Source organism: Phoenix dactylifera, unplaced genomic scaffold (assembly GCF_009389715.1).
Source record: "Phoenix dactylifera cultivar Barhee BC4 unplaced genomic scaffold, palm_55x_up_171113_PBpolish2nd_filt_p 000328F, whole genome shotgun sequence".
Lineage (NCBI taxonomy): Eukaryota > Viridiplantae > Streptophyta > Magnoliopsida > Arecales > Arecaceae > Phoenix > Phoenix dactylifera.
The window spans coordinates 406,370-433,700 of NW_024067792.1; the positions used below are offsets into that span (position 1 = coordinate 406,370).

The window sequence follows — 27,331 nt, forward strand, 5'->3', positions numbered from 1 at the left end:
AGAAAAGCTCGTTACTATCATCATTAACAATGGCAGCAGCACGACTTGGCACTTGAGGAGCTCGTGAAGCTAAGTTCACATTAAAAATGAAAAGCATCCGCAGGCCCTACGGACCTGGTGAATGAATTGAAAGCCAATTCCAGTTTGGTCAAGCACGCGATCAGTTTCCACCTTCCCAAGCTAGGTGCCCCAAGCACCACCAACCACCATGGGAACAGGCCAGAAAACACCACCAAGGGCTGAAGTTTCTCGTTACCATTAAGAATTAATAACTCAACCGCCACATAAAATTATGTGCTCTTAAAAGAAACATGCACGTCTTTTCCTCTGGACCCTTAAACACTAACCAAGCCATATAAACAAGGATAAATTGACTCAATAGCAAGTTTTATTCAACACTGCATGTCTATGATAACCGTGCCCTCAAGGATTCGTGCGCCACGTTGGATAAAACGCTGTCTATAATAATCCAACAATATCTTACGTGGCATGCATAAATCACACCAGGCACCAGACTCAAAGGCGAGAAAAGGGTAACACTTGCTTCTGAGCCTCGGGTTGGCCGTGACCGTTGTTACGGTTTACATAAGCCACCTGGTTCTTCCCTTGTGTCTCCGTTACCTTGAGGCCGCGAGCCGTCTCCCGCAGCAGAAACTTCTGAATTTTTCCCGTTGAGGTCTTTGGCAACTCCTCCATGAACACCACCTTCTTTGGCACCATAAACCTGGACATGCTATTCCTGCAGTAGGATATGATATCCTCTTCTCTGATACTCCCTGCTTCGCACTCTTTCTTCAGTTTTAGGAAGGCGCATGGTGTCTCACCCCAGTGCGGGTGCGGCATGGCCACCACTGCCGCCTCGAGCACCATCGGATGCCGGTAGAGGATCGTCTCTACCTCGACGCTGCTGATGTTCTCGCCGCCCGATATGATAACATCCTTCGATCGGTCCTTGATCTCCACGTACCCGTCGGTGTGGATAACCCCGACGTCGCCGGTGAGGAACCAGCCATCTCTGAATGCGGCGTCGGTGGCCTCGCGATTCTTGTAGTAGCCCTTCATGATGCTGCTCCCCCGGAGAACTATCTCGCCGAGCGAGTTCCCGTCCCGGGGAACGCTTCGCATGGTTTCGACGTCCTTCACGTCGACGTCGGCGAGGGTCAGCACGCTGATGCCCTGCCGAGATTTGAGCCAGGCCTGCTCGTGGGCCGGGCGGTGGTTCCACTCTTCGCGCCACTCGCATACCAGGGCCGGACCGGTCGCCTCGGTGAGGCCGTAGGCATGGGAAACGCGGAAGCCGAGTCGTTCGATCTTCTCGAGGAGAGGCGCAGGGGGCGGGGCGCCGCCGGTGAGGACGGAGACCGGGGCGGCGAGCGTTCGTCGCTCGGCGGGGCTGGCCTCGAGGAGGATGTTGAAGACGATCGGGGCGCTGCACATGTGGGTGACGTGGTGATCGGCGATGGCGCGGTACATGTCGCGGGCCGTCGTAGCCCGGATGCAGATGTTGGCGCCGCCGCGGGCCGCCATGCCCCATGTGAAGGTCCACCCGTTGCAGTGGAACATCGGGAGCGACCAGAGGTACACGGGCTCGCTCCCCACCTCCCACTGGAGGAGGAGGCTAAGAGTGCTCAAGAAAGCCCCTCGGTGGCTGTAGACCACGCCCTTCGGGGCCGACGTCGTGCCGGAGGTGTAATTGAGTGCTATTGGATCCCACTCGTCATGGAGGGGGCAAGGAGGGTACATGGGATCGCCACTTGCGATGAGCTGCTCGTACTCGAGCTCGCCGAGCCGGATGCCGGTCGGCGCATCGATGTCATCGATGACCACAACCAAAGGCAAGGGTGCGTTGCCGTCGTCTAAGTGCTTCAGGGCATCGCCGGCGAGCCGGACGTACTCGTAGTCCACGAAGAACACCTTTGCCTCCGAGTGCTTCAGAATGGTTGCCACGCTGACTGCATCAAGCCGGGTGTTTATAGTGTTTAGCACGGCGCCGGCCATGGGCACGGCGAAGTGCATCTCATACATAGCTGGAACGTTGGGAGCGAGCACAGATACCTGTAATGAAATATCGGTAAATTATCAAAAAATATGCGATGAAGCATTGTAAATAGCAGAAGATGACGAGTTGTATTGCCGATGCTCACCACATCATTCTTGGAAACATGCAAAGATCGAAGGGAAGAGGCCATGCGTCGGCAGCGGTCATATGTCTCTTTCCAAGTGAATCGGATCCCTTCGAACACAACAGAAGTGCGATCGGAGTAGACGACAGCAGCTCTTTGCAGAAAGGTGATAGGGCTGAGAGGAACATAGTTGGCTTGGCTTTTGGATAGTTGATCCATTTGTAACTGTAAGAATGCTGTTTGTGGTTGAGGAAGTCTTGGAAGAGGAGGTGATTAGGGAAGAGAGAGATAGAGCAAAGAAGAGGATATAGAAACGAAAGGTGGTGTGAGGCAGGAAGCGAGGCGAAGGGTTTATATAGACGAGATCTCTTGGGTAAGTGGGGGAAGGTGGCATGGTGGGCCCATCTGATTTGGGAAGGAAGGCCAAGGGAAGGACCATAGAACTTGGACTGTTGACCACGGCTAGCTTCAGCGTTTCACATGAATTGCCGGGTCCTATGTCTTTCTTTTTTTTTTTGCTAAAATCCGGGTCCTATGTCTTCCAGGGAAAAATTAGCGGGGGTTCCACGAAAATTTTATTCTTTTGAAAGGATTGCTCCCTTTCTTTGGAGTTTCTTAAGTACAGTTTTCTACTCTTAATAAAGATTTGAACAGAGTTGGGTGAGAAATGGGAGGAGCTCCAGCGACATATATCGGCCAGACCAAAGAAAGGGCCTCGAACTTCTTTTTTTTTAATTTTTTTTTAAAAATTAAACAGAGTCCCGCTGCAAAAAAACCTGAAACAAAGTATTTAAATCTCAAAAATGAAAAACAAGAGAAAGATTCGAGAAGACAAAGAGAATGAAAAATAAGGCACGCCCAATTAATTTACATGGTTCAGCAACAGGCTTACATCCATGAGTAAGGATACAGCAAAAATTTCACTATAGTCGAAAAAAAAAAGAGCTGAAGTACAAAAATAGAGCTACCACTCAACAATATCCTAATCTTCAATATGCACCATCTCACTCGCCTCTCGAAAGAGGAGTAAACGAAGATCAATATGAAAATCAGGTGCACCATCTCACTCGCCTCTCGAAAGAGGAGTAAACGAAGATCAATATGAAAATCAGGTAGATCCATAATGCGGAAACTTTGCTCGTACACCAACCACAAATCTTACAAAAAGCTCCCAATGATTTATTCTTTTTTTTCTTCAAATTTGTTAAATTGAATCATGGAGCATAGGGCAGATGAAGAAATTCAAGGCAGACTTAACAAGCCTAATTATTTTCTTTTAGCAAAATGCAAGAAAGAAGCATATAAAAGCTTCAAGTAGAACCGATAGCAGCAAGAAAAAGCGTCGAGACCTAAGTGCATGTTTTGGTTTTGTTCCCAAGAGAGTCAAACTTGGCCAAAACTATATTTGGCCCTCAGCTTGTGTAGACTTGGATCCACAAACATCCAAATCCCCTCGTCCTCCCGTCTCTGACTAGGAAACAAAATCATGTCGTCATTCTCCGAATGAACCAGTATGAGATGCATAGTGCCGCCTCTACCGCGTAACACATGTCCAATGTGGTTTCATGGAGAAAAGATGAAAGGTTGAGATCTCAGCCAGCTTGTGACAAACATGTCTCATTGTCATGCCCCAAAGGCGCTTGTCACAACTTATGTTCAGTGAAACGACTAGTTCGTGCGATTTTTGACCGATTTTATAGTATTATAGAATGAGTTCTTTTTGGTATTTCAAGTCTTTTTTTTATTTATCTTATCCTGACTTCTTTAAAAAAAGTCAGTGATTAGGGAATAAGTATAAGTAGTTCATTACGGACATCCCCCTCCCCCTCAATATCCGGGATTCCTGTGCATGCTCCCGAGGCAGGAGGGGCAATCAATAGGTCTGGGTCGTTCCCAAACCTCTAAGGGTGCATTGGCCCCCCAATCCATTTACCGACATAGCAACGGTCGAGTGCTTGGAAGGGAGATCTCAGAAAAACCACGCCCGGTAAGGTCGGTTCAACTCCGCATAGATGTATCGTATCGACTCCTCCACCCGACGTCAATCTCTCGGGAATAGGGAGTTGTTACAGGTGATAGCTTTTGGCTTTGAAATTCCTGCACAATCAGTGATGGCCGAGAAGAACAAGATGGTTGGCGGCACTGCCACATGTGGGAGCCGGAACTGTGTTCTTCAGCTGAAAGCCTCCACCCTCGAGTTTTTTAAAAGTCAACTTCGATGGATGCGTGCTAAACGTTGGTAGGAGTGATGGTCCATGCTTCGTCATTAGAGGCTCAGAATCCGGGGTGGTTGTTGGTGGTGGGTGCTAGATCTTCAACACTTTTGTTCCAGAAGCAGAGCTGAGAGCGACGTGGGCTGATCTAGGTCATGCCCGACACGTTCTACGGGCCAGAGTAGTCCTGCTCGAGGAAGACTCGACTACAATGATTGGCTGGATCTAGAGGGTACTGGTGGTGTGGGTGAGTGTCAGCCCTTGCTCCGGAACATTTGGGCTATGGTTAGTGGCGACGTTGTTTTCTAGGCCGAGCAAATTTACAAAGAGGCTAATAGAGCCGCGAATTGGATGGCCTCGTATGTGGCTGATCACTCCGAAGGTCCTATAGGATGAAAAGAGAGAGTTGTCTAGAGCACTCTGAGACTTGCTGTTTTCTGACTTTTTTTGAATATATTCATACTAGAATTGTATGAGTCATCCGTCACAAAAAAAAAAGGCTCTTGTCACTTGATACGTACCAATAACATTAGAAAATGGTGACAGAGCTATTTTATTGGTTTACTTGCCATCAAAAAACACTTAAAGGTATTTGAATATTAATTCATAGGATCTTACATGACTTGGATAATAAAAATTTCTTTTTGTCGAAGTACCTAGTAGTTAGATGGATATAGATCATTTTGATTATGATCGGTATATCCTTTCTCAGTGTGTTCACCAATGAGAGGGTTCAAATTCAAACCTAGAAGGTGATATTTCTACTACATTTCTCAGAAATCAAAACAGAAGAGGAATAAGCACTTAGTTGTGGTGATTGGATCTAGCCTTGACAACAAGCTTGTCAGTTCTATAGTCATTCACACTCTAATTCGGATCAAAACTAACATTGTTGTGTAAATAAAAAAACAATATATGTTTGCCAAGATTTATCCTTGCACAAATATATTTCCATCAACATGCCTAGAAAATAGCAATATTCTAGTTGCTCTAGTATTCTTGTATAATTTCCTTGACTTCAAATTTATTTATTTATTTTTTGGTACATGAGGGATATAGATTTTAAAAGAATCAAAATGAGGAAGAAAAAAAAACATTCATAAAAACCTACATTTACAAGTAAAGAGAGCTCCGAAGGAAAATCACCATTGTAGAAAAACAAAAATAAGAAAAGAAAATTGTATTTCTATCTGTCAATTACAATGTACAGGAGCAACCTTTGTATAGAATTAGGAAACTAACAAAGTTTGGTAAGGCAGACTAAGTTTGGCATAATTAATGGTCCTACAATAATTCTAACATCCTCTCTCAAACTCAAGGTGGTAAAGCGGATACTAATTTGAGTTTGGAAATAAGAGATTGAAAGATGCCATGAGGATGAGTTTTGGTGAAGATGTCTAGAACAAGGACAGATCTAAGGTGTGGAAGGGACTGATTTGGAGGGCACATGCTTAAGTATATAGGCAGCAGTTAAAAGAACATCTCCCCAATATGAAATAGAAAGTTTCGTTTGCACCATCATTGGCCTAATCGTCTCTAAAAGTGTTTTGTTTCTTGTCTCTACAACACTATTTTGCTCTGGAGTTCTAGAAATAGTTAATTGTCGATCTATACCTTTCTCATCACAAAGCATTCTAAATTGCTTAAATAGATATTCATGCCCATGGTCAGTTCTCAGAACTTTAATTCTTTTATTTAATTGATTCTCATCAAAACTCAAATATCATCTTAAGTAATTTAATGCTTTTGACTTATAGGAGATCAAATAAATATGACCAAAATACATGAAGTCATCTATAAATGTGATGAAATATGAGGCCCCATGCCTCGCTCTCACATTCATTGGACCATAGATATCAGAGTGGATTTATTGCAATAGACCTTTCACTCTGGTTCCTTTACCAAATGGTTTTCTAGTTATTTTTTCTGTTAAGCAATGCTCATAAATGGGCAATTTTGTTCTAAGGAGTGAGCCCAAAAAGCCTTCTTTAGCTAGTCTATTCATTCTCTGCTGTCCAATATGCCCAAATTTAGCATGCCACACATTCACATCTTTATTCACATTGCTTGAAGAAGCAATTAAAAAAAATAACAACTATCATCATGATTAACGTATGCACTGTAATCTACATCTAATACCATAAAACCATCTAATAAATAACCAGAGCCATAATAAGTTGGCCCAAGATACACATCCACAAGTACCCTGGAAGTTGAAACTATATCCCAAGCTAAGAAAAACAATTACAGGAACTAAGTTCTGTCGAATGTTTGGTGCATAGAGGATATTATGTAGGAGCAAGTTACAACCACCATGTAGTACCAACTTGCAGGTGCCAGGTGCCTATACCTTTTACTTCAACTCTGAAATTATGTTCAACATATATCCACCTAGTACCAGGATTGATTCAACAGTACTCTACAAAAACTCCCCTATCTCTAGCTACATGGTCCGTGGCTCCTAAATCTACAATCTACATAGGACGTCATTCCTAAGCAAAACACAGCTAGAAACATAAACATGATTTAACATAATGAAGCTAGGATATACCTTCTTCAACTTGGTGCATTCACGAGCAAAGTGACTCAGCTTGCCACAATTGTAGCAGCATATCTGGTCCTATCCTTCTTTTTACCATCATGCTTGCCTTTGTTGCGCCGGTTAGCCTTGCCAAGTATAATGCTTGTCCTTTCTTTTTACCCATTTTGAAGGATTTCCAACCTCTCTTGCTATTGAAGCCAGAAGCCTTATGTGAGCTAGATTCAGCTACATAAGCTAGCCCGAAAGATTTAGCTGCCTTAAGACACTCATCAAGATTTAACTGCCTTGAGGCACTCATCTTTTGATTCTAAATGACGTAGCCACGCGCCACGTGGGTACGCAGCACCCAGCTGCACACTGGTGCATGCTGTCACACACAGACATGCAAGCACGCGCCACGTGGATGCGCAGGCCGTGCACCATGAGAACGTTAGGTGCTGGACCATTGACGTGAGGCCGGAAGTGCTTTCGAATGCAATGTGCCTTGCGCTATCCATGGATTGTCTAGGGTACGGTCTATAGACCCTGCAGGCACAATCCAAGCAGAGTTTTTTTTTCATATAAAATGGAACCCAATGCGCGATCACGTGGAATGCACGTGCGATTGGGGTCATCCCCTACCTCTAGCATATTTTATGCAGAATTTCTAGAGGCTATAACTTTTACTAGAAATTAAGCTCTCAAATTAACTTAATATATATCATTGGAAAGCTTATTCCAAGAGCTTTCCAATGGTACCAAGATTTAAATATAAAAATCATTGTATGAAAAGATATATTAAAACAAATTTGTGGGTTTTTAATTTAGGAGTTGAAATATCTTTCACTACAATGGATGTTTGGCCATGAGATTTTTCAGATTTAAATAATTTACATAGGAGTACATACTCCTACAAAATCCTGGCCTAACTCAAGATATAGACAAAGTTGTCATTATCAAGTTTTCAAGGAACCTTAGTTTGCAAAAATAAAATAAAATAAAATAAAGAGTATTAAATTCAAACAGAAACTTCTCTTGCATATCATAAGCCAAATATATAAAGGTCATGAATTCAACCAATATTGCTCTGATACCAAGGATAACATAAAGAATACTAAATAGAATTTCAAGTTTCATGAATTATCCTGAAAGAGTGCAAAAGTGAAATTCCAAGGATCTAGGAGGTTGAACCACATGTTTATCCACTTCTAGAGTACTCTCAAGGTTGAGTGTTCAAACACAATAGAAAGAACACAAAAATTACTGTTCAAATGCTTATGATGAAAGAGAAAAAAAAAAAAAAAGGTGAAAAGGAGTTGTTCCTCCACGTTTCTCTCTCTAAAACACTGAAATTTTTTTAGGAGAGAAGTCTGGACGTGAATGGTGTTAAGGAAGATAGATAACAAAGAAGCTTGTCCTCGAGCTATATTAACTGCAGGGTTGACATGCATGGTCAGCAAGGAGCAAGTCCAATGTTTCGGCTGCAAGAAGATCAGGAGGGTTAAATTACTTCACCAACCAATGTCTATCAGAAGCCTTAACTACTCTGACCAAGAGAAGCCCACGCCCAAATTTCCTAATATAGAAGATCCTTCTGAGGAAGCCATTGAAGAAGTCTCTGGCGAAGGCCATGCATGCTGGTCTCAGATGACTAGGAGAGTGAGAAACATTCCGATGTTCTGCACCAACTACTTGCCAATCCAAAAGCTAAAAGAAAGAAGAGAGAGAGAGAGAGAGAGAGAGAGAGAGAGGACTGATATTTATCAAAGGAACGAGTGCGAAGGAAAGCGCGTTACTATTATCATTAACAATGGCAGCAGCCCGACTTGGCCCTGGAGGAGCTCGTGGAGCTTCGTTCATATTAAAAATGAAAAGCATCCTAAAACCCTACAGACCTGGCGAAGGAATCGAAAACCAAGGCGAGTTTGGTCAAGCACGTGATCAGTTTCCACCATCCCAAGCTAGGTCCACAAGGCACCACCAACCACCATGCGAACAGGAAAACACCACCAACGGCTGAAGTAGTTCCGATTAGATTACTATTCTGAGTTATGGTGACTGGATATAGTTTCATTTGGAGTGGACCATGTCCAGCATTAGTGGAAATTAAAAAAAAAAATCCAAATGGAGCAGCATTCGATGTGACATGATTTTGAAATTTGTTTTACAAAATTATGTAAATAAAGAAGTTGGTGGTTGATCCTTGATGATAACTAAGAGTTGCCCAAGCTTGGCTCGACTCCATTATTATCTGGCTTCAATAGCTTGAAAAGTTTTTTGAGTTGAGCTCGAGTAGTAAAATATTCAGCTCAAAGACTCACGAGCACAGTCAAATATATATATTAATAATATTATATCTTATATTATAATATATTATTAATTTAATATTTTAAAATATGATATTTATATATTTTTGTTTGACCAAACTTGAAATTTTTAACTATATTTTTTTAATTATGGCTAAGGCTCGAATTCGAGCTTGAATCCGAACTCGAGTATGGCTCCGTTGATATTTGAGTTGAGTCGAGTCGAGTCGAGTCAATCTCGAATATTTTTTTGTTTTTTTTTATCGAATCGAGTTCGAGCTTTGATATTAAAACTCGATCAATCTTGGGCCGAGTTTTGAGCCTGAGTATTTTGAATCAACTCGAGCTCAAGTCTCTAGCTGTTCGACTCAGCTCGGCTTAATTGCACCCCTAATAGTAGCGATCATCTTTTAATACTTTGTTGATGAAAGCAATGCGTAAGTAACTTTTTTTAAGAAAATAATAATAATAAAAAAGAGAACAAGTCTTGCATGGATGAAGAAAAATCAACATCGTAGAATCCCACGAGGAAAGCATTTGTACGAAGAACTAGTCGACAATTGTTAATAAAACATGAAAGCTATTTTCAATTCTCACAAAGTTTAGCAAGGCTAGAATTTCTTCATAGAAAAAATATTATAGGCAACATATTAGAAATACGAAATCATGTTTACGAGGTTTGGGTTCCTCCGACCTCACACCTTAGCCTCCACCGAGCTGAAACAGGAAAAGAAGATTGCGTCCCCACAGGAGGTATTGTCCGCTTTGGGGTAGGGTACGACACAAGTCGGCCTCCCTTATGTTTTTGCCCTTTAAAAGGCACCTCCTGAGGGAAGGGTAATCGAGCCCTCCATTTAAGGCACAGACCTTTTCACTATTCAGTTGATGTGGGACTAAAGTCCAAAAACCTTTATTCCCACAATATCAGCTCTCCCAGCGGGAAGTTATGAGCCGAGGTCAAGAGCCCCTTCTTGGCGCGCCAATGATGAGGTCGGGGTTCCTCCGACCTCAGACCTTAGCTCCCACTGAACTGGAACAGGGAAGAAGGATGCGTCCCTACAGGAGGTATTGTCCGCTTTGGGGCAGGGTACGACACAGGTCGGCCTCCCTCATGGTTTTATCTTTTAAAAGGCGCCTCCTGAGGAAAAGGTAATCGAGCCCTCCATTTAACACGTAGATCTTTTCATTATTCAGTCGATGTAGGACCAAGTCCGAGATCCTTTATTCCCACAACACGTGTCATAACTGCAAATTAAGAAAAGTCATCAACGTATACCAGCAACATGAAAAAGCTATTGTCTAAAATGTATTATTTAAAATTTTAGATAAAATGATCATTATACGATATCATCAAGGGAAAAAGCTTCCAGCTGCTTGCTAGGACTGGGGCAATAGGAGAGGAGCAGGAGAGGAAGGGAGCAGAAGACGCAGCCTCAGTTGTCATTTTCAAACTTACCATGGCTTTGGTGAAGTTGAGCCTACCATTGCATCTTCAACCCCATCCTTTCATATTTATATTTTTTCTACTGTTTAATATATTTTTTGATACGTAACTTTTTAGTATTATTTTTTAAGGTTGGCCATGTAAAAAGTTCGACTTTTCGTAGCTTTCCATGATACCAGGAGCAAGGGACAAATAATACATCATTGACTTAAACGAACTGTAAAGGCACTTGACGGAGAAATCATTGAATTGGTTCACCTTCGAAATGGCCCAGATTATATTCTAATTGACGATACCTACTGTTGTGCATATCAGACGAGCTCAGCTAAGACTTTTTAAAATAAAAAAAGTACAATGCGTCATGCATGGCGTTAGAATTATACCTGATTATACTAATACTCCTAATAAATTAAGTTGATCACCACCATCCAGATTTTTGTCTTTGTTTCTAAATAAACTTGTGAGTATCGGTGCAAGTATATATATTTAGTTTCACATCATCGATCTATGCATTGAATAGATCTTGCATACTTATATACAGATAAATTTAAATAATACTTTTCGACTAATTTTTTTGGATGAGGTAATAGATTATGACAATAGTATCAGAGTGAATCCGGCCTATATTCTATATGAAGTAGGTAACACTGCAGCATAAGCCCATTAGAGCTGACCACGAATTGATCGTGGTGCTTGCGATTAGATTTAAATGTATTTGAATTTTTAATATGACGAAAATGCTAGTGCTTAAAAAAAAAATTATGTAAAAATTTGTATAAAATATATATTTAGTCCCACACCAATTATTTACTAGATGGACTGGGTCGCGGTGGTGGTAACAACCGTACCTACTACAATTACACTTCGTTTTTCATTGTATGCTCGTAAAAACGAGCTCTTTAAATGGGGGAGTTGTCACGAGTTCCATCCCCAGGAGCTAGCGCGCCACAAAAATGGAGCAGACCAAGGAGCTCTTGCAAGCCCAAACACACGTCTACCACCACATCCATGGCAACGCCATCTCCATGTTCCTCAAGTGTGCCGTGGAGCTCGGCATCCCCGACGCCATCCACGCCCACGGCCAACCCCTCCCCTTCTCCCGCCTGGTCTCCTCCCTCGCCATCCCCCCTTCCAAAGCCCCCTCCCTCCGCCGCCTCCTGCGCCTCCTCACGCACACGGGCTTCTTCACCATCCATCCGGACCTCGACAGCTCCGGCGAGGACGCCTACTCCCTCACTCCCAGCTCCCAACTCCTCCTCAAGAGCAGCCCCACCAGCCTCGCCTCCTTTGTCGTCGGCATCCTCGACTCCAGCATACTGTCCCCTTTTCAGCTCCTCAGCGCCTGGTACCGGAGCGAGCATCCCGCCACCGCCGCCGAAATGGCCCGCGGCATGCCCATTTGGGACTGGGCCAGAGCGAACCCCCACTTCAACCTCCTGTTCAACGAAGCCATGGCCAGCGACACCAGCGTCGTGGCCAAGGTGCTAGTCACCGACTGCAAGGCCGCCTTCCATGGGCTGAGGTCCCTCGTGGATGTCGGCGGTGGCAACGGGATGTTCGCGATGGGGATCGCCGAGGCCTTTCCGCATATAAAGTGCACCGTCTACGACCTCCCTCACGTCGTCGCCACCATGCCGGAGAGCCCGGTCGTCGAGGCCGTGGGAGGGGACATGTTCGAGCGCATTCCTCCGGCTGATGCCGTGTTTCTTAAGGTGATGATCACGTCGATCCTGCGACTAATTTCTAATCATTGGTGGTTTCTTGGTTGCAGCACGTACGTATTCTAATTTCTACTGCATGCATGCAGCTGATACTGCACACGTTGACTGATGAGCAATGCGTGAAGATACTGAGGCTGTGCAAGGAAGCGATTCCGAAGAGAGAGGAGGGAGGGAAGGTGCTGATCGTGGACGTGGTCTTGAATTCGGACCAGCAAGATTATATGGTGACGGAGTCACAGCTGGTGTGGGATTTGGTGATGCTGCAGGCCACGGGTGGGAAGGAGAGAGAAGAGCATGAATGGAAGAAGGTTTTCACGGAAGCAGGTTTTGTGGACTACAGGGTGACGCCATTGGGTGCACGGTCTTTAATTGAGGTGTTTCCTTAACCATGTAGTGGTACCGGGGTTTGTGAAGATTCACCGAAGAGACCACCTTTAAGACAGATAAATATCATGCAATAACGTAAGAGATCTAGAGATCCCTTATATAATGTTTAATGAGCAAGGAGTATCCCTGATTCTCTTCTGCCCATATATAATATATATATTGCTTTGCATTTTCTCGGTGATGGATGTCAAAAGGGCCTGTTTCTCCAAAAAAAAAGGTGAATTATACTAATCTCCTTTTAACATATGACTAGAAAATTGTTTATGTGTATATAAAGAGAGGTCATAGAAGATTTGGCCAGCCAAAAGTATTTTACGTATAGATCTAGTTTACGATTTAAACGTTAAATTCAAATATAGAAGGAAGTCTCGAATCAACAAAGCTTATTGATAAGATCCGTAGGAAACATATCCTCCACCTTGTACTCTTTACTTTCTTTTAATCTGGTAGGATGTACTCACGTTAAAACTATATGCATTGTCATTTTCACCAAAAAAAAAGAAAAAAAAAAGAAAAAAAAAGAGGGGTCATAATCCCTTGGGTCCAATCATCAAAATGAGTTGAAATAACAAAATGAGGTTACTATATATACTCCCAAGACTTAAAAAAGTAAAGTAGTTGTTAATTAGTTCCATCTCATAAATGAAGACCCCTGAATATTCGGCTTATAGTAGATATAATAATTGTTATACAACAAACATAGAGGACAGATTTTTGTGTATATATTCCTATAGATACATGTTATTGCATATTTACCCTCAAAAAAATAATATTTGTATATACACCCCTTAATTCATTCTATTTTTGCAGCAACACCCTTCTCATTAGATTTTTGGCAGACAATGTCAACGAGTATCTGCTTTAAGTTTTCAATGATTTTATTACCTTTTTGCATTAATATTTTGAAAAAAAATATCATTCAATTTGTATTGTAAAGAATTATGTTTGTATAATTTTTTACGGATATTAATGCTCAGCGATAGTAGAGTCATTTTGTGCTTGAAGTAATTACTCACTATATTAATTGTTAGCTCAAAATCTAAAGGGATGAGTATTGTTGCGAAAACATACTAAATTAAGGATGTAGATATAAATAGTGATTTTTAAGGAATAAATATGTAGTTACCTATATTTATAGAGTATATACATAAAAACTCGCATCTGCTAAGGTTGCACTTGGGTAGAGTTGGTGCCATGGAGGAACAACCGCATAGATGGAGGCAGCCTAACCCAAGTATTACAAGGGTCGCACCACCATGCTCGAGTACAATATCATAATCTTTTTTTTTTTAAGTAAATATCATCATCTTTGTCATCACAAAAACCTTCAGCTTCAGATTCTCTTTCATTTGACTGAAAGATCTTTAGATGGGAGTCATGATCAAGCTTCATTTTGAAGAAGGGCGAAAGGCAAGAATAGTGCAAGTTTAAACAAGAATACTGGGATGTACAACATGAGTAGTAGAGAATATCCCCACAACGTGTGGTAGATCTCCACCATGAACTCCACGTTGAGCTCATCGTAAGCCTTCTCAAACTACTGCTTATTGAGGCTGTTACACCGTTACTGTCACCTCCGCCTTGAGAAGGATCCTGGGAGGTTTCAGTGAACAACCGAGTTGTTTACAACTACTCCCAGCTACTAACTAAGCTGTTCTCGAGTTGTTCTAACTTACCTTGATCTTAGGAGTATACTAGTCTTCCCTGTAATCAGTTACAAAAACATTCCAATATAAAAATACATCTCCTGCAACTCTTAAGTGGGTAAGGAGACTTCAGTAAAACTACTGATCATATTCTCTATATGGTATCAGAGCGGGTTATCTCCATCGAGTTTTTTTTTTCTAATCCGTCAGTCCCATGGCTGCCTCTTCCACTACTACCTCCCCGCTGGTTCCTCAGTCCGCCTCGTTTTCCACTGAGAATTCTTTAGTTGCCATTAACGTCTCTACTCAAATAACTGCTCGGCTCAACCCGACAAATTTTTCGTCATGGAGTGCTTAGTTCGAATCTCTTCTCCTTGGCTACAATCTCTATGGTTATGTTGATGGCACTATCACCAGTTCGTCTATCTCTGATGGTTCTTCTTCCAACCAACCAACCAGTTCTTCCTTCTCCTACTGGTTTCGCCAGGACAAACTTATACTGAGTGCCATCTTGGCTTCTGTTTCGGATGCTGTATTACCTCTCATAGCATCCTCTAAAACAGCAAGAGAAGCTTGGAGCAAGCTGAACAAGCTTTATGCCAGCCGCTCCCGCACTCGTGTCATGCAGCTCAAGGAGGAGTTAACTCTTCTTCAACGAGGTAACTAGAGTGTTACTGACCTTTTACACTATGTTAAGACCCGTGCAGATGAACTTGCTCTCATCGACTCTCCTCTCTCTGATGACGATATTACTCTCTACGTCCTACATAGGCTTGGTGCCGAATTCCGTGATATTGCTGCTCCCATTCGGGCACGCGAATCATCCTTGTCGTTTGAGGAGCTTCATGATCTGTTGATTAGCCATGAGACCTACTTAAAATGTCTTGAGACTTCCTCTCAACAGCTGGTTGCTACTGCTAATACCACCCAGCGCCGGCCGTCTTTCGGACAACGCTACTCCAAACGCCAATCCTCGGATCATAAAGGTGACTACAAGTTCAAGTCCTCCAGGCCTCGCTATGCACCTAAATGCCAACTATGTGGTCGTATTGGCCACACTGCCAAACATTGTTCTCAACTGAACATCTCCGAACCAACTGCCAACTGCACCTCTACCACTCCATCACCTGACAAACGATGGCTGGTTGACTCGGCGGCTTCTCACAACATTACTACAAAGTTATCTAATCTTCATCTCCATTCAGAATATGATGGCACGGATGAAGTCGTCATTGGTGATGGATCTGGATTGCCTGTGACACATACTGGTTCGCTATCTCTTCCTTTTTCTGGCCGTATATTTCATATAAATGATACCCTATGTGTTCCCAACCTTCAAAAAAATCTCATTTCCGTTCATCAATTTACCAAGGATAATAATGTTTTCATGGAATTTCATCCTTCTTATTTTTTTGTCAAGGATCGGAGCACGGGGAAGCTTCTTCTGCAAGGGCCGTGTGAGCATGGTGTTTATCCTCTTCCGAACAAGGGTACCCTCCAACTGTCTTCTTCAAAACTCGCATTTGTTCATGAGAAAGCTTCCTTCGCCGGTTGGTACAATCGTCTTGGTCATCCGTCTTCAAAAACTGTTTCTTGTCTTCTTTCTTCTCTTTCACTTCCTGTTAATGGTTCAATATCCCGCCCAAGTCTGTGTACGTCTTGTGCTGTTAATAAATCTCATAAATTACCTTTTAAATCTCCTGGCTTGACAAGCACTGCCCCTCTAGAGCTCCTCTACACTAATGTCTGGGGTCCGGCTCCCATTGCCAGTGTTGATGGATACAAATATTACGTCATCTTTGTCGATCATTTCACTCGATACGTGTGGTTCTTTCCTATTAAACAAAAATCTGACGTTAGAACTTTATTTCCTCAGTTTCACCGCATGCTTACAACTCGTTTTAATACTCAAATTCATGGGCTATACTCTGATAATGGTGGTGAGTTTGTAGCTCTACAACCATATCTTTCAGACCATGGCATTAGCCACTACACGTCGGCTCCACATACCCCACAACAAAACGGTGTTTCCGAACGACGCCATCGTCATGTAGTTGAAACTGGACTCACTATCCTTACTCATGCCTCTCTTCCACAAGCCTTCTGGTTGTATGCATTCTCTGCAGCTACTTATCTCATTGACAGGATGCCTACTCCATTACTCAAGCATAAATCTCCATTTGAGGCCTTGCTCGGCATGCAGCCGAATTATCTCAAGCTTCGAACTTTTGGCTGTCTTTGTTACCCATGGCTAAAGCCTTACACCACTCATAAACTACAACCTAAGTCCCTTCCCTGTCTTTTTGTTGGTTATTCCACAAGTCAGAGTGCTTACTTGTGTCTTCATCTTCCAACAAATCGACTGTATGTCTCCCGTCATGTCCAGTTTGATGAGTCTGTTTTTCCATATATTGAGTATTCAGCATCCCGTTCTCTGTCGCCTGCTTCAATTGGTCTCTCTCCATCTCCCACCTTCCTGGTTCCTCTTGTGTCGCTGCAAGTTCCTGTTGTCAACCAACCCATGCAAGCCGGCTCTTCATGCGATTCATCTCCGTCCACTTCGGCCGCATCTCCTAAGTTGTCAACCTCTGCTACACCGTCTGCTACCCCCGTCCTGAAAAATCCTCCGGCACATGCGCCAGCTCGCAATCATCCCATGATCACCTGTTCGATGAACAATATCTACAAACCTAAACAGATGTTTGCTGCAACTAAGCATCCGCTCCCTTCCGCCATCGAACCAACTTGTGTCAGTCAGGCTCTCAAAGATCCTCGCTGGCGTGCTGCAATGTCTGAGGAATTCACTGCTCTCCTTCGCCATGGCACGTGGGACCTTGTTCCTCCTAGTTCTAATCAAAATCTTGTGGGCAGCAAATGGGTGTTCCGGGTGAAACGGGACTCCAATGGCTCCATCAGCCGATTCAAAGCTCGCCTGGTTGCTAAAGAATTTCATCAACGACCGGGTGTGGATTACTCCGAGACGTTCAGTTCTGTGGTAAAATCGGCAATCATTCGCCTCATCTTATCTCTTGCAGTTATGAAGGGTTGGTGTCTTCGCCAGTTAGATATCAACAACGCATTCCTCCATGGCATCCTTGATGAATCTGTGTTCATGAAACAGCCGCCTGGGTTTGAGGATCCTTCTAAACCAACTTTCGTTTGTAAGCTACGGAAGAGCATCTACGGTCTCAAGCAGGCTCCGCGATCCTGGTTTCGATCCCTTCGGGAGGTTCTTATCAGTCACGATTTTCAGTCATCCTATACCGACACCTCCTTATTCATCTATCGCTCAGATAACATCATCTGCTACTGCCTTGTCTATGTGGATGATATTATCATCACTGGCAATCACTCTTCCTTTGTTTCACAGCTTATTACTCATCTGAGCACACGATTTTCACTCAAAGACCTGGGCAATCTTCATTACTTCCTGGGCATCGAAGTCATCCCAACAGACCAGGGTCTTTTTCTTTCCTAGCACCGATATGTGCGCGATCTTCTAGCTCGCACTAACATGGATGGAGCAAAGATAGTTCAGACTCCTCTTTCAACCAGTGCTTCTCTTGTTCTTCATGATGGTTCTCCCCCAGCCGATGCCACTACCTATCGTCAGGTCCTTGGTAGTCTTCAGTATCTGAGTCTTACTAGACCTGATATAGTGTTTGCTGTCAATCGCCTTTCTCAGTTCATGCATCGGCCCACATCAACCCATTGGACTGCTGCCAAATGACTACTTCGGTATCTTAAGCACACAATGTTTGATGGTCTTCTTCTTCGAAAGCACAGTCCTCTGGAGCTTTGCACTTATACTGATGCTGACTGGGCTGGGGACCATGACACTCGTGTTTCTACCACAACCTTCATCACATTCCTTGGCCGGAATCCCATTTCCTGGACTGCTCGTAAGCAACGTGCTGTTTTCCGCTCTTCTACGGAGGCGGAATTCCGTGCCATGGCAGCTGCAACTTCTGAAACAATTTAGCTTCGGTCCCTTCTATCCGAGCTTGGTATTCCTCTGTCTACTCCTCCCAAGCTATACTGTGACAACATTGGAGCACATCACTTCAGTCTCAACCTAGTGCAGCACTCTCGTATGAAGCATCTTGAGATTGATCTACTTTTTGTTCGTGATCTAGTGCAGAAAGGCAAGATTAGTGTTCATCATGTTCATACTCTCGATCAGCTCGCCGATCTGTTGACTAAACCATTGGCTCGGCTTCGTTTTCAACTGCTCAAAAGCAAGATCGGCCTTGCAAATGGCGCGCTTATCTTGAGGGGGCATATTGAGGCTGTTACACCGTTACTGTCACCTCCGCCTTGAGAAGGATCCTGGGAGGTTTCAGTGAACAACCGAGTTGTTTACAACTACTTCCAGCTACTAACTAAGCTGTTCTTGAGTTGTTCTAACTTACCTTGATCTTAGGAGTATACTAATCTTCCCTGTAATCAGTTACAAAAACATTCCAATATAAAAATACATCTCCTGCAACTCCTAAGTGGGTAAGGAGACTTCAGTAAAACTACTGATCATATTCTCTATACTGCTTATATAGAATATTGGGAGGTTGAGAGGGCCTACAATGGACAAGAATATGACATTTGTCAGTTTGCAAAAGACTTTTGAGATAATCTTCTAGGCTATGTATGTCACGCTCCTAACGCAACATTCAGGTTGGCTACATGACACGGCCGCAAACTTCCTAAGACATAGCCTAAGAGAATATGCAAGGTCTGAAAATTTATTACAACCTCAATATCATTGAATAATAATGACCTCAATTTATAACTAGTACAATTATAAAATTTAATCATCCGACCAGTATTAGTGATGGCCTATCTATTTATCCTTTCGCTTATGATTCCAACTATAGCCAAGTACAAAGCGACTTGCAACACTGAAAGAGAAAGAGGAAGGGGTTGTGAGCTTTACAGCTCAGTAAGAATCTCCACATATTCACACTAACACAATAATAATATAAGTTTGAAAACTACAAGAAATCGTTGCACATATCATAAAATCACAAATCGGCTATCAATAATGCTTGAATAATCAATATAAATATGTATATCAAATATCAATAGAAATCCAGCCACTCAAAAATGATATATCATATGATATCTCATAAATCTTCATTAGTATTTTGAATGCTTTTCACTCCATTCCTTTTTAACTTGATCAGATCAATTATCTTTTCGATTTTGGGCTAAATTTCGGTCACATTTTCAGCCTGTGATGGGGCAGTCAATAGTATTACATTTTCTGCCTGTGACGGGCAACCGATAGTATCACATTTTCAGCCTGTGATAGGAAAACCGATAGTATTACATTTTCAGCCTGTGATGGGGCAACCGATAGTATCACATTTTTAGCCTATGACAAGGTAATCGATAGTATTACATTTCCATCTTATGATGAGGCAATCGATAGTATCACATTTCCAACCTATGACAGGGTAGTAGATAGTAATGAGATAAGCACAAAGTCCTTGTTCATTTATTCAAGTTCATATCCACACACAATTCATTTTTATTTTTGAGTTTAGACTAACCACGATAACGTTTTTCGCCCATGACGAAGCAATCAATATAACATGATTAGTCGAGAGCACCACATCTATTAGTTCGATTATGCATGTGTAAGTTATGCACATATATGCATACATCATACTATCAATTACAAGCATACATGATCAAAATATGATTTAATACAAAAACCATCACAAAACTATTCTTGCTTCTTACTTATCTGGATCATTAGCATATCATACATATATATGGTACATAAATATCTATATCATGTAGGTCAGTGTATAAAAATTCTCATCTCTTTGCTGACAACCAAAACAGACTGATCACCTGCCCACACAGGGTCTGCAGAACCCTGCTCAATGTCCTCTTGTTCAAAAGATTGTTTTTCTACATAACCAAATCAACATCAAAAATCATCCGAAGTATCCAACAATCCAGAGCCCTCTATTGATCCATTAAAGGGTCCACCATTACGTAATCTGGGACTACCCTCTGAGTTCTTTTAACCAAAATTTTCCTGGATCAAGCTAGAGAGTGAAAGCACCAACAAAAAGAGAGAGAAGAGAGAAAATAAAGGAAGAAGAAGAGAAATGTGAGGCCCTCTCTCCTTCCTCCTTCCTGGAACAGGTGTTTGGTGACAGCAACCACTCGTAGTCAGCAGCCCCAGCAGTCGACAACCCAAGGTGGCGCCGACGATGTGGCACGCCCGGTAGCAGCTGGCAAAAATGGAAGGAATAACGTGAAACAGGGAGACCCTGTTCACGATTATTCCGGTGACTCACCAGCTAGATTTCAAAGAAGAGATAGTGGCCTAACAACCAAAAGAAGGAGAGAACAACCAACCAGAAAGACTCACCTCTAGCAAGCTCTCCCAGCCAGATCGATGGCGAAAACCCCAAGATCCTCTGCAGCAATGACCTCAAAAATTATCTCAAAATCAGCGACAAACTTGGGTGATTAACGATGAGGCTCGAAGGAGGGTTGAGATCCTTTAAATAGACACAGATGCTAGGGTTTCCCTAACCTCCAACAAAGTCGAAGAGGAGCCAGAGTCGGTCTCCTCTTCTGACTCAAACACGGGAACCCCATTCCCCTTTGTTTTTTTTTTTTCATTTCGTTTGGGCCAAAATACTAGACCGGTCAAGTGGATTGGCCCCGTTTACAGGGTCCCACAATGCATCAAGCTTATTGGCTTGAAATCATACCAATTAAGGTACGAGGCCCATCATTCCACCCAAACTCGTTCGTAGTAAAATAGAATTGCACAAAGATTTTTTAAAGTTGGGCTGTCTTAGGATTAATTCAAAATCAATCTGGTTATATGAATAGATTCAGGTGTAGCCCTCGAACCTAATGGATCACTAGGGATGCACCAGTTGGGAACTACTTTGCTCCTAGACATGACATGGCTAATAGTTTTATAATTTTTTAAATATGCTATTTACTGAAAAAAAGGTTATAGAAAGAAATGAACTGTGTTCGCTATAAGATTTTGGGATGTAGAATCATATTTTATTAAGTTTTATCCTTAATCAATTTATGATCATCATATATCATAAATTTCTAAAATTCTTATAAATATGGCAATATCTTCTAAACTAAGTTAAATTTTGTTATTTGTATTTTTCATTGTTTATTCTATTTCTAATAAACATATTATTGTCAAGTAGAAGTTTAACTGAGTTGATGGATGGGTATGGAGTCATATAAAATAAATGGATTGAGTATGAGTTTTTAGTTTTCTTAACTTGATTATAAATATGTTTTGAGTTTTTTTTAATGTTAAGCTGGATCAACCTAATCCGAACCCAACCCAATCCCATGCCTTGCATGGCATCCATGCTAGCCAAGTCCAAAGCTGGACTCCTTGTGTCATATTCCCACCAAACCTTTGACTCTCTCTCTCTCTCTCTCTCTCTCTCTCTCTCTCTATATATATATATATATATATATATATATATAGATATATGTGTGTGTGTGTGGGTGTATATATATATATATAGACAGGATGCAGAGGGAAATTTTCCGTAAGATTTTTTTTTTTTTTGAGAGCAAGATTCTTCTCATATATAAAAATATTTCACATAAAAATATTTTCTGAAGGAAAGTTTTTCACATAAAGATATTTGGACTCTTACTCGCTGTTAGGATTTCCATAAAAACAAAAACACCATTTCGCTAATTCCTAAAACAAACGAAATATCTATGAGAACACGGTTTCCACGAATCCCAGAGTCATTCAGTTTCCCGAAAACTTGGACTCTCATTGACTTTTTCCTTAAGTTTTTCATGTGTATACGGTTTTTCCACGAATTCAAGTTTGTCACGAATCCAAAACGAATCCTACTGGATTCTAAAAATCGGGACACGCGTTCCTTTTGTGGGCTTCTCTGTTTCCATAAAAACGAAATAACGGGAATAATAACGCCTGTCACCTTTTGCGTGTATGCTTAATAAAAGCAAAAAAAATACTAAATCAAGAATAAGATCGAAATACATATATACATATATATATATATATAGAAAAAATAATTCCTTCCACAGTTTTTAAATTTCATGAATCCCGGCTGCCTCGCTGACGTTGCTTGGTGGGAAAACAGAATCCTCCTCATGCTTTCCTCTGCCTCCACGAAAATCCAATCATAAACCGCCACGTATTCGTAGTAGCCCGTTATTCTTGACTCGGATCCGTTCGAAGAATTCAACCGTGGACTCTATAGTTTGCGTGTCTTGCTTGGCTTCCTCTCTCTACATATACTTGGTTTTCTTCTGCTTTCCCCACGTTATTGGAAGCCTCTCTTCTTTGCCATTGCTCTCTGGATTCCTCCAACCTTTCTTCCAGCTCCAATGGCTTCCTTCACTTCGAGCAGATGGTTGAGACCTGAGGTAACCCATCAGCCTTCACCTTCTCTCTTTTAAGTTAGCCTTGACACCTTCGTATATGCTAGGTTTCTGGTTATGTAGTTTTAAGATCAAAGCGTCAGACTGATTGGATATTAAAAGTTATTGTTTGTTCTTCAATCATATTATCCAAGAAAACGTCTTCTCTTTTCATCAGCCTTCACGACCTTCTTTTTTTTGCTTATCTCTCTCTCTCTCTCTCTCTCTCTCTCTCTCTCTCTCTCTCTATATATATATATATATATATATATATATTTGTGCAACAATTTTTTTCCTCTTCCAATGCGGCAACATGATTTGTTATGCTTATTTTATTTTGTTTGGTGACCAAAATTAATTTGCATTCATGCCTGATGTACCAAGTGAAACGGCTTCCATATGATTTAATTAATTTATCTAAAGTTTTTGTAGTTTTTAGGCATCAAGTCTGCCTGGACTTGCATAAATTTCATGGGTTTGCAAGCAGAAAAGATAAAAACAGGGAAGCGAGTAAGCGACCCATGTAGTATCAAAAAATTCCACTACAAGAGTAATGTCACACTTGACCTCCTGGAGTACTCTCTTGTCTTGAATATTGATAGCATTGTTCATTACTAAAGAGTTGCAATGTGCTTAAAGTTTGGATATGTCAATTTGATACTAATAATCAACAATAATCGTTTTTTCAGTATAGATATGTGGGTAGAGCCTCATGTTGTAACCTTTCTTATGTCTATAGGTGTATCCCCTCTTCGCTGCAGTTGGCACAGCTGTTGGTATCTGTTGCATGCAACTGATAAGGAATATCACCACCAACCCTGAAGTGAGGTATGCTTGGTTTCCTCTTAACAATTTCAAACCCCAAAGGAAGTAATTGATAATGAAATGAAGAGATGCAGTAATTGAAGTTAGAAGAGGTGTGTGTGCATTTACATTGCAAGCAATGTTTTAAATCCTGATGGACGGAGACGTCTTCTCCTTCTCCTCCTCCTTCTTCTGTCCTATCCCGTTCTTATGAGAAAACCAGGATAGGGCAGGACAAAAAAGAAGAAAAAAAATAGAACAAAAGAAAAAAAAGAAAAAAATAAATAAAAAGACAAAAACAGGGAATGGAAAGAAAGGAAGAAGAAAAAGAAAAAAAAGGAAAGAAAAGAGAATAAAATAAAAAAGAAAAAAATTTAATAAAATAAAGAATGGTACATGATCGGGATAGCCTTTGGGATGAAGCAGGACAATGAGTGCCCAGCTGCATGAAACTAGGATATTCCCATCCCATGGAGTTTATAAAACCAGCTGCTGTCTGTGGCTTCTCTGACCAAAGAAAGAATTATATATTATTGTATCTAAATTCATGTGCTTGTCTACAATCACTTCTTTAGATATTATTAGGAAAATAAATAACTGAAGGCTCATGCGAATTACTTATGAAGAGTGTAGAATAACATTATAGATCGCAAGATCACACGCCTACCATTCCGTGGTCAATCATGCCTATTATGGGCTCATGCCTGTTTGTTCCTATTATGTTTTGATCAATAATGCTTATTTCCATGGTTGATTACTTCCCTTTATGTTGTAAATTATCAATTTTCCATTACTTCCTCATATGCTGCATGGTATTATCTTGCACAGTATCTTGTGTAAGTCTATTATTGTCATCATAAAAGTAGATTCTTTTTGAAGAGAGTAACAGGATGAGATATTTGAACACAAGAAGTCAAAAATTTGAAGCAAAATTCATGAAATTTTGTTAAATAATTTCAGGTTGTAACTTTGTAATTTATATCATTTTAAGGAAATATCTCAATTGTTGACTTTCTATCTCCAAGTTATATATGGATCTAGAAAACAATGTAAATTCTGGAATCCTATGTACCTTATATATATGTATGTGGCCAATTATATATATCTCAGCTCATGTGATGATATGAACTTACGAGTTTGAACTGGGAATCCTCATGTTAGTTTGAATACAGAGCCTTCAAAAACATTGATCTAGTGAAAAACAGTATATCCAATGATTTTGATTGTCATATCTGACTTTTATATAGATATGTCTCACATAATACAATAAATTTGGAAGGAGATGTCACAATGTTAATGCAGAAACTGGAATGTTGCTGAGAAATGAGGCTTTTTGTTAGAAAATGCTAAGAATTTGAAAAAAAATTTGAACATCGGCACTCCATCGAATCTCTGATAATGCAATAATCAGACAACGGGAATTTTAGTTACCCCTTCTAAGGTACTGGTTGTTGCCTATGTTAAACAGATATATAACAATTTAGTGATTAAAAAAAAAAATGAACATCCAATTTATTTGAGCTTATTTCTTTTTTTTTTGTCAAAATAAATAAGATCCTAATACACTTGAAGTGATAAGTGTCAAGGAACTTTTAAGCAACCTCACATTAGCTGTTGGAGAGTGTATATAAGAAGAAGTCTTGAGAAAGTATAGATCTGGCTGTGTCTAAGTGAAGGAACATTTTGGTTCGAACTAATGTAGGGGGCCATTTGTTTATTCTGTTAGATGATAGTAAAAATTAAAGGATTAGTGAGAGTTGGTCAATTATGAAGTGATAAGGTCCATGATAAAGGTGTGGTTTTCAGAGTATTTCAGATTAATGGTTATCTCATGATGCCAGAGTAATTTGATATTCATTAAACCGAAATTTTCCTGCTTTTTTAATAACACTAGAATGCTGAAACTGAGGAATCACAGTAAGAAAAATAAGATGGCTGACAATGTGGATCTGCAATCTTTGAAATGATAGAAAAATCACATTTTTTTTTCAAAAAAAAAAGAAAACAAGTCACATATGGACTAGATGATCAAAAGATTCTGAACATTATATAACATTGGATCAACTTTCATCTGAGTTTCAAATTGCCAGTATTCTTAACAGAATTAATTTATTGCATTTTCTCCTGTTGGCTTGCAAATTCCAAATCCTCTGACTAATTGATTTGAATGATTCTAGTATGATGATTCATATATTGGATATCAAGATCCTATGACTATGTTGTGTAATCTTTCCTTACTTGTATACGATACTCTTTTTATGAGTAATAGATAAAAAGCCTGTTTTCAAAGTAATCTGCTATATTTACCACCAAAAAAAAGGTAATCTGGTACAAATCACAAATCCTTTACTTTCTTCTCTTCTCTGCCTATTCTTAAATACATAGTTTATATATTAGGAGTAGAAGACACATCAAAATACCAAGAAATGACAATTATACGATTTGGATGTTGTACCGTTACTCATGAGAGCTGCTTCTCTGTCAAGAACCTCCGTACTCTTGCTAAACTAGATCTTAGTGCATCTGGGCTGCTTGTCCAAGTTCAAAATTATTGATTCAAGAGACTACTCTACCTCTCATAAGTTCTGCGTTTATCAGATTAGTCTGAGCACATCTTTCTTCCAATAATTTAAATTAGGCTATGATCCAGGTTTGTGCTATTGTGCTTATGTAATTTCAATGGTGATTTGGAAATTTTGCTTCAACATTTTTTTTTCCTCCTCATATGGCATATTGATTTTTTGTTTTCATGTGTTTTAGAAACAGATGTTATCATTCACCTTCATGAAGGATAAGAAAACCATATTGTGGCTGATGCTAATTTTATTTTGTGTACAGGGTCACAAAAGAAAATAGAGCTGCAGGAGTGCTTGATAACTTCTCAGAAGGAGAGAAATATGCAGAACATGGCCTCCGAAAATTTCTCCGCAACAAGAACCCCGAGATCATGCCATCTCTTAACAAGTTCTTTTCAGATCCAAATTGAAAAATTATTGGAACCTGTCCTAACTTCTGTTATTTTTGGTCCATGATTCTTCTTGCCTGGCTTTTGAAATGCTTCATTCTAGAAGAGATTGATTTTGCTGATAGGGTGGCTATACCTCCATATTTGAGTGCTGTTGGTTTCAATAAATTTGTTGAACAAAGGATTTCATATCAGTAACTATATCATTCCACATCTTAAATTTCATGTGAGGATCTAAAATAAGCACTTGATCATAGTGCTGGTTTATATATTAACGCCAGAGTACTTTAGAAGTCTCATCCTTGTTTTAATTTGCTGCTATGATGTGAAGGTAATGGATGTTATTTATAAGTTGGTAAAGAGATTGAAAAATTCAGTAATATATGTGAGCTGTTTGATTCCCATAACTTGAAGGAATCAATCGTGCCATCTGCGGCGATTTCATCCCTATCTACAGAAGGGTCCTGTTGATGATTAGGAATGACCAGTGCTATCATGACATGAAAAATTTAGGTCCTTTATATTGTGGTATGTTTCAATATCACAATGACAGTATCAATTCCATGTTGTACCTTCTCTCCATGGTCTTCTTCGGAAGCCCATAAACTGTACCAAACGGTACTGACACTTAGTATGCTGAATCGGCTCCAAACCATACCGACACAGTGATAGCATGGCACCGACACGGAGCTCGATACCAAGTCGACATATTTTGTTAAAAAGAGTGTTATTAGCATGGTATTAATTAATAATTGGTCCATTGTCAATCTGCTATTCTGGATCAATTTTAGT

The 27,331-nt window shown here is 40.8% G+C and overlaps 3 protein-coding genes across 3 annotated transcripts; 2 read left to right on the forward strand and 1 right to left on the reverse strand.

The window, feature by feature from the left end:
- Nucleotides 1–333: 333 nt before the first annotated feature.
- LOC103708848 (trans-cinnamate:CoA ligase, peroxisomal-like) lies at nucleotides 334–2,428 on the reverse strand. Its single transcript, XM_008793941.3, has 2 exons — nucleotides 2,145–2,428; nucleotides 334–2,055 (listed from the first exon to the last, which is right to left on the reverse strand). The coding sequence occupies exons 1-2, from the start codon at nucleotides 2,340–2,342 to the stop codon at nucleotides 517–519; spliced, it is 1,737 nt and encodes a 578-aa protein (XP_008792163.2). The 5' UTR covers nucleotides 2,343–2,428; the 3' UTR covers nucleotides 334–516.
- Nucleotides 2,429–11,560: 9,132 nt separating this feature from the next.
- On the forward strand, nucleotides 11,561–12,714 carry LOC103708917 (trans-resveratrol di-O-methyltransferase-like). The gene is made up of 2 exons (XM_008794029.3): nucleotides 11,561–12,319; nucleotides 12,415–12,714. The coding sequence occupies exons 1-2, from the start codon at nucleotides 11,561–11,563 to the stop codon at nucleotides 12,712–12,714; spliced, it is 1,059 nt and encodes a 352-aa protein (XP_008792251.1).
- A 9,948-nt stretch (nucleotides 12,715–22,662) lies between these two features.
- On the forward strand, nucleotides 22,663–26,836 carry LOC103708847. The gene is made up of 3 exons (XM_008793940.4): nucleotides 22,663–22,776; nucleotides 23,510–23,598; nucleotides 26,413–26,836. The coding sequence occupies exons 1-3, from the start codon at nucleotides 22,738–22,740 to the stop codon at nucleotides 26,558–26,560; spliced, it is 276 nt and encodes a 91-aa protein (XP_008792162.1). The 5' UTR covers nucleotides 22,663–22,737; the 3' UTR covers nucleotides 26,561–26,836.
- Nucleotides 26,837–27,331: the final 495 nt, after the last annotated feature.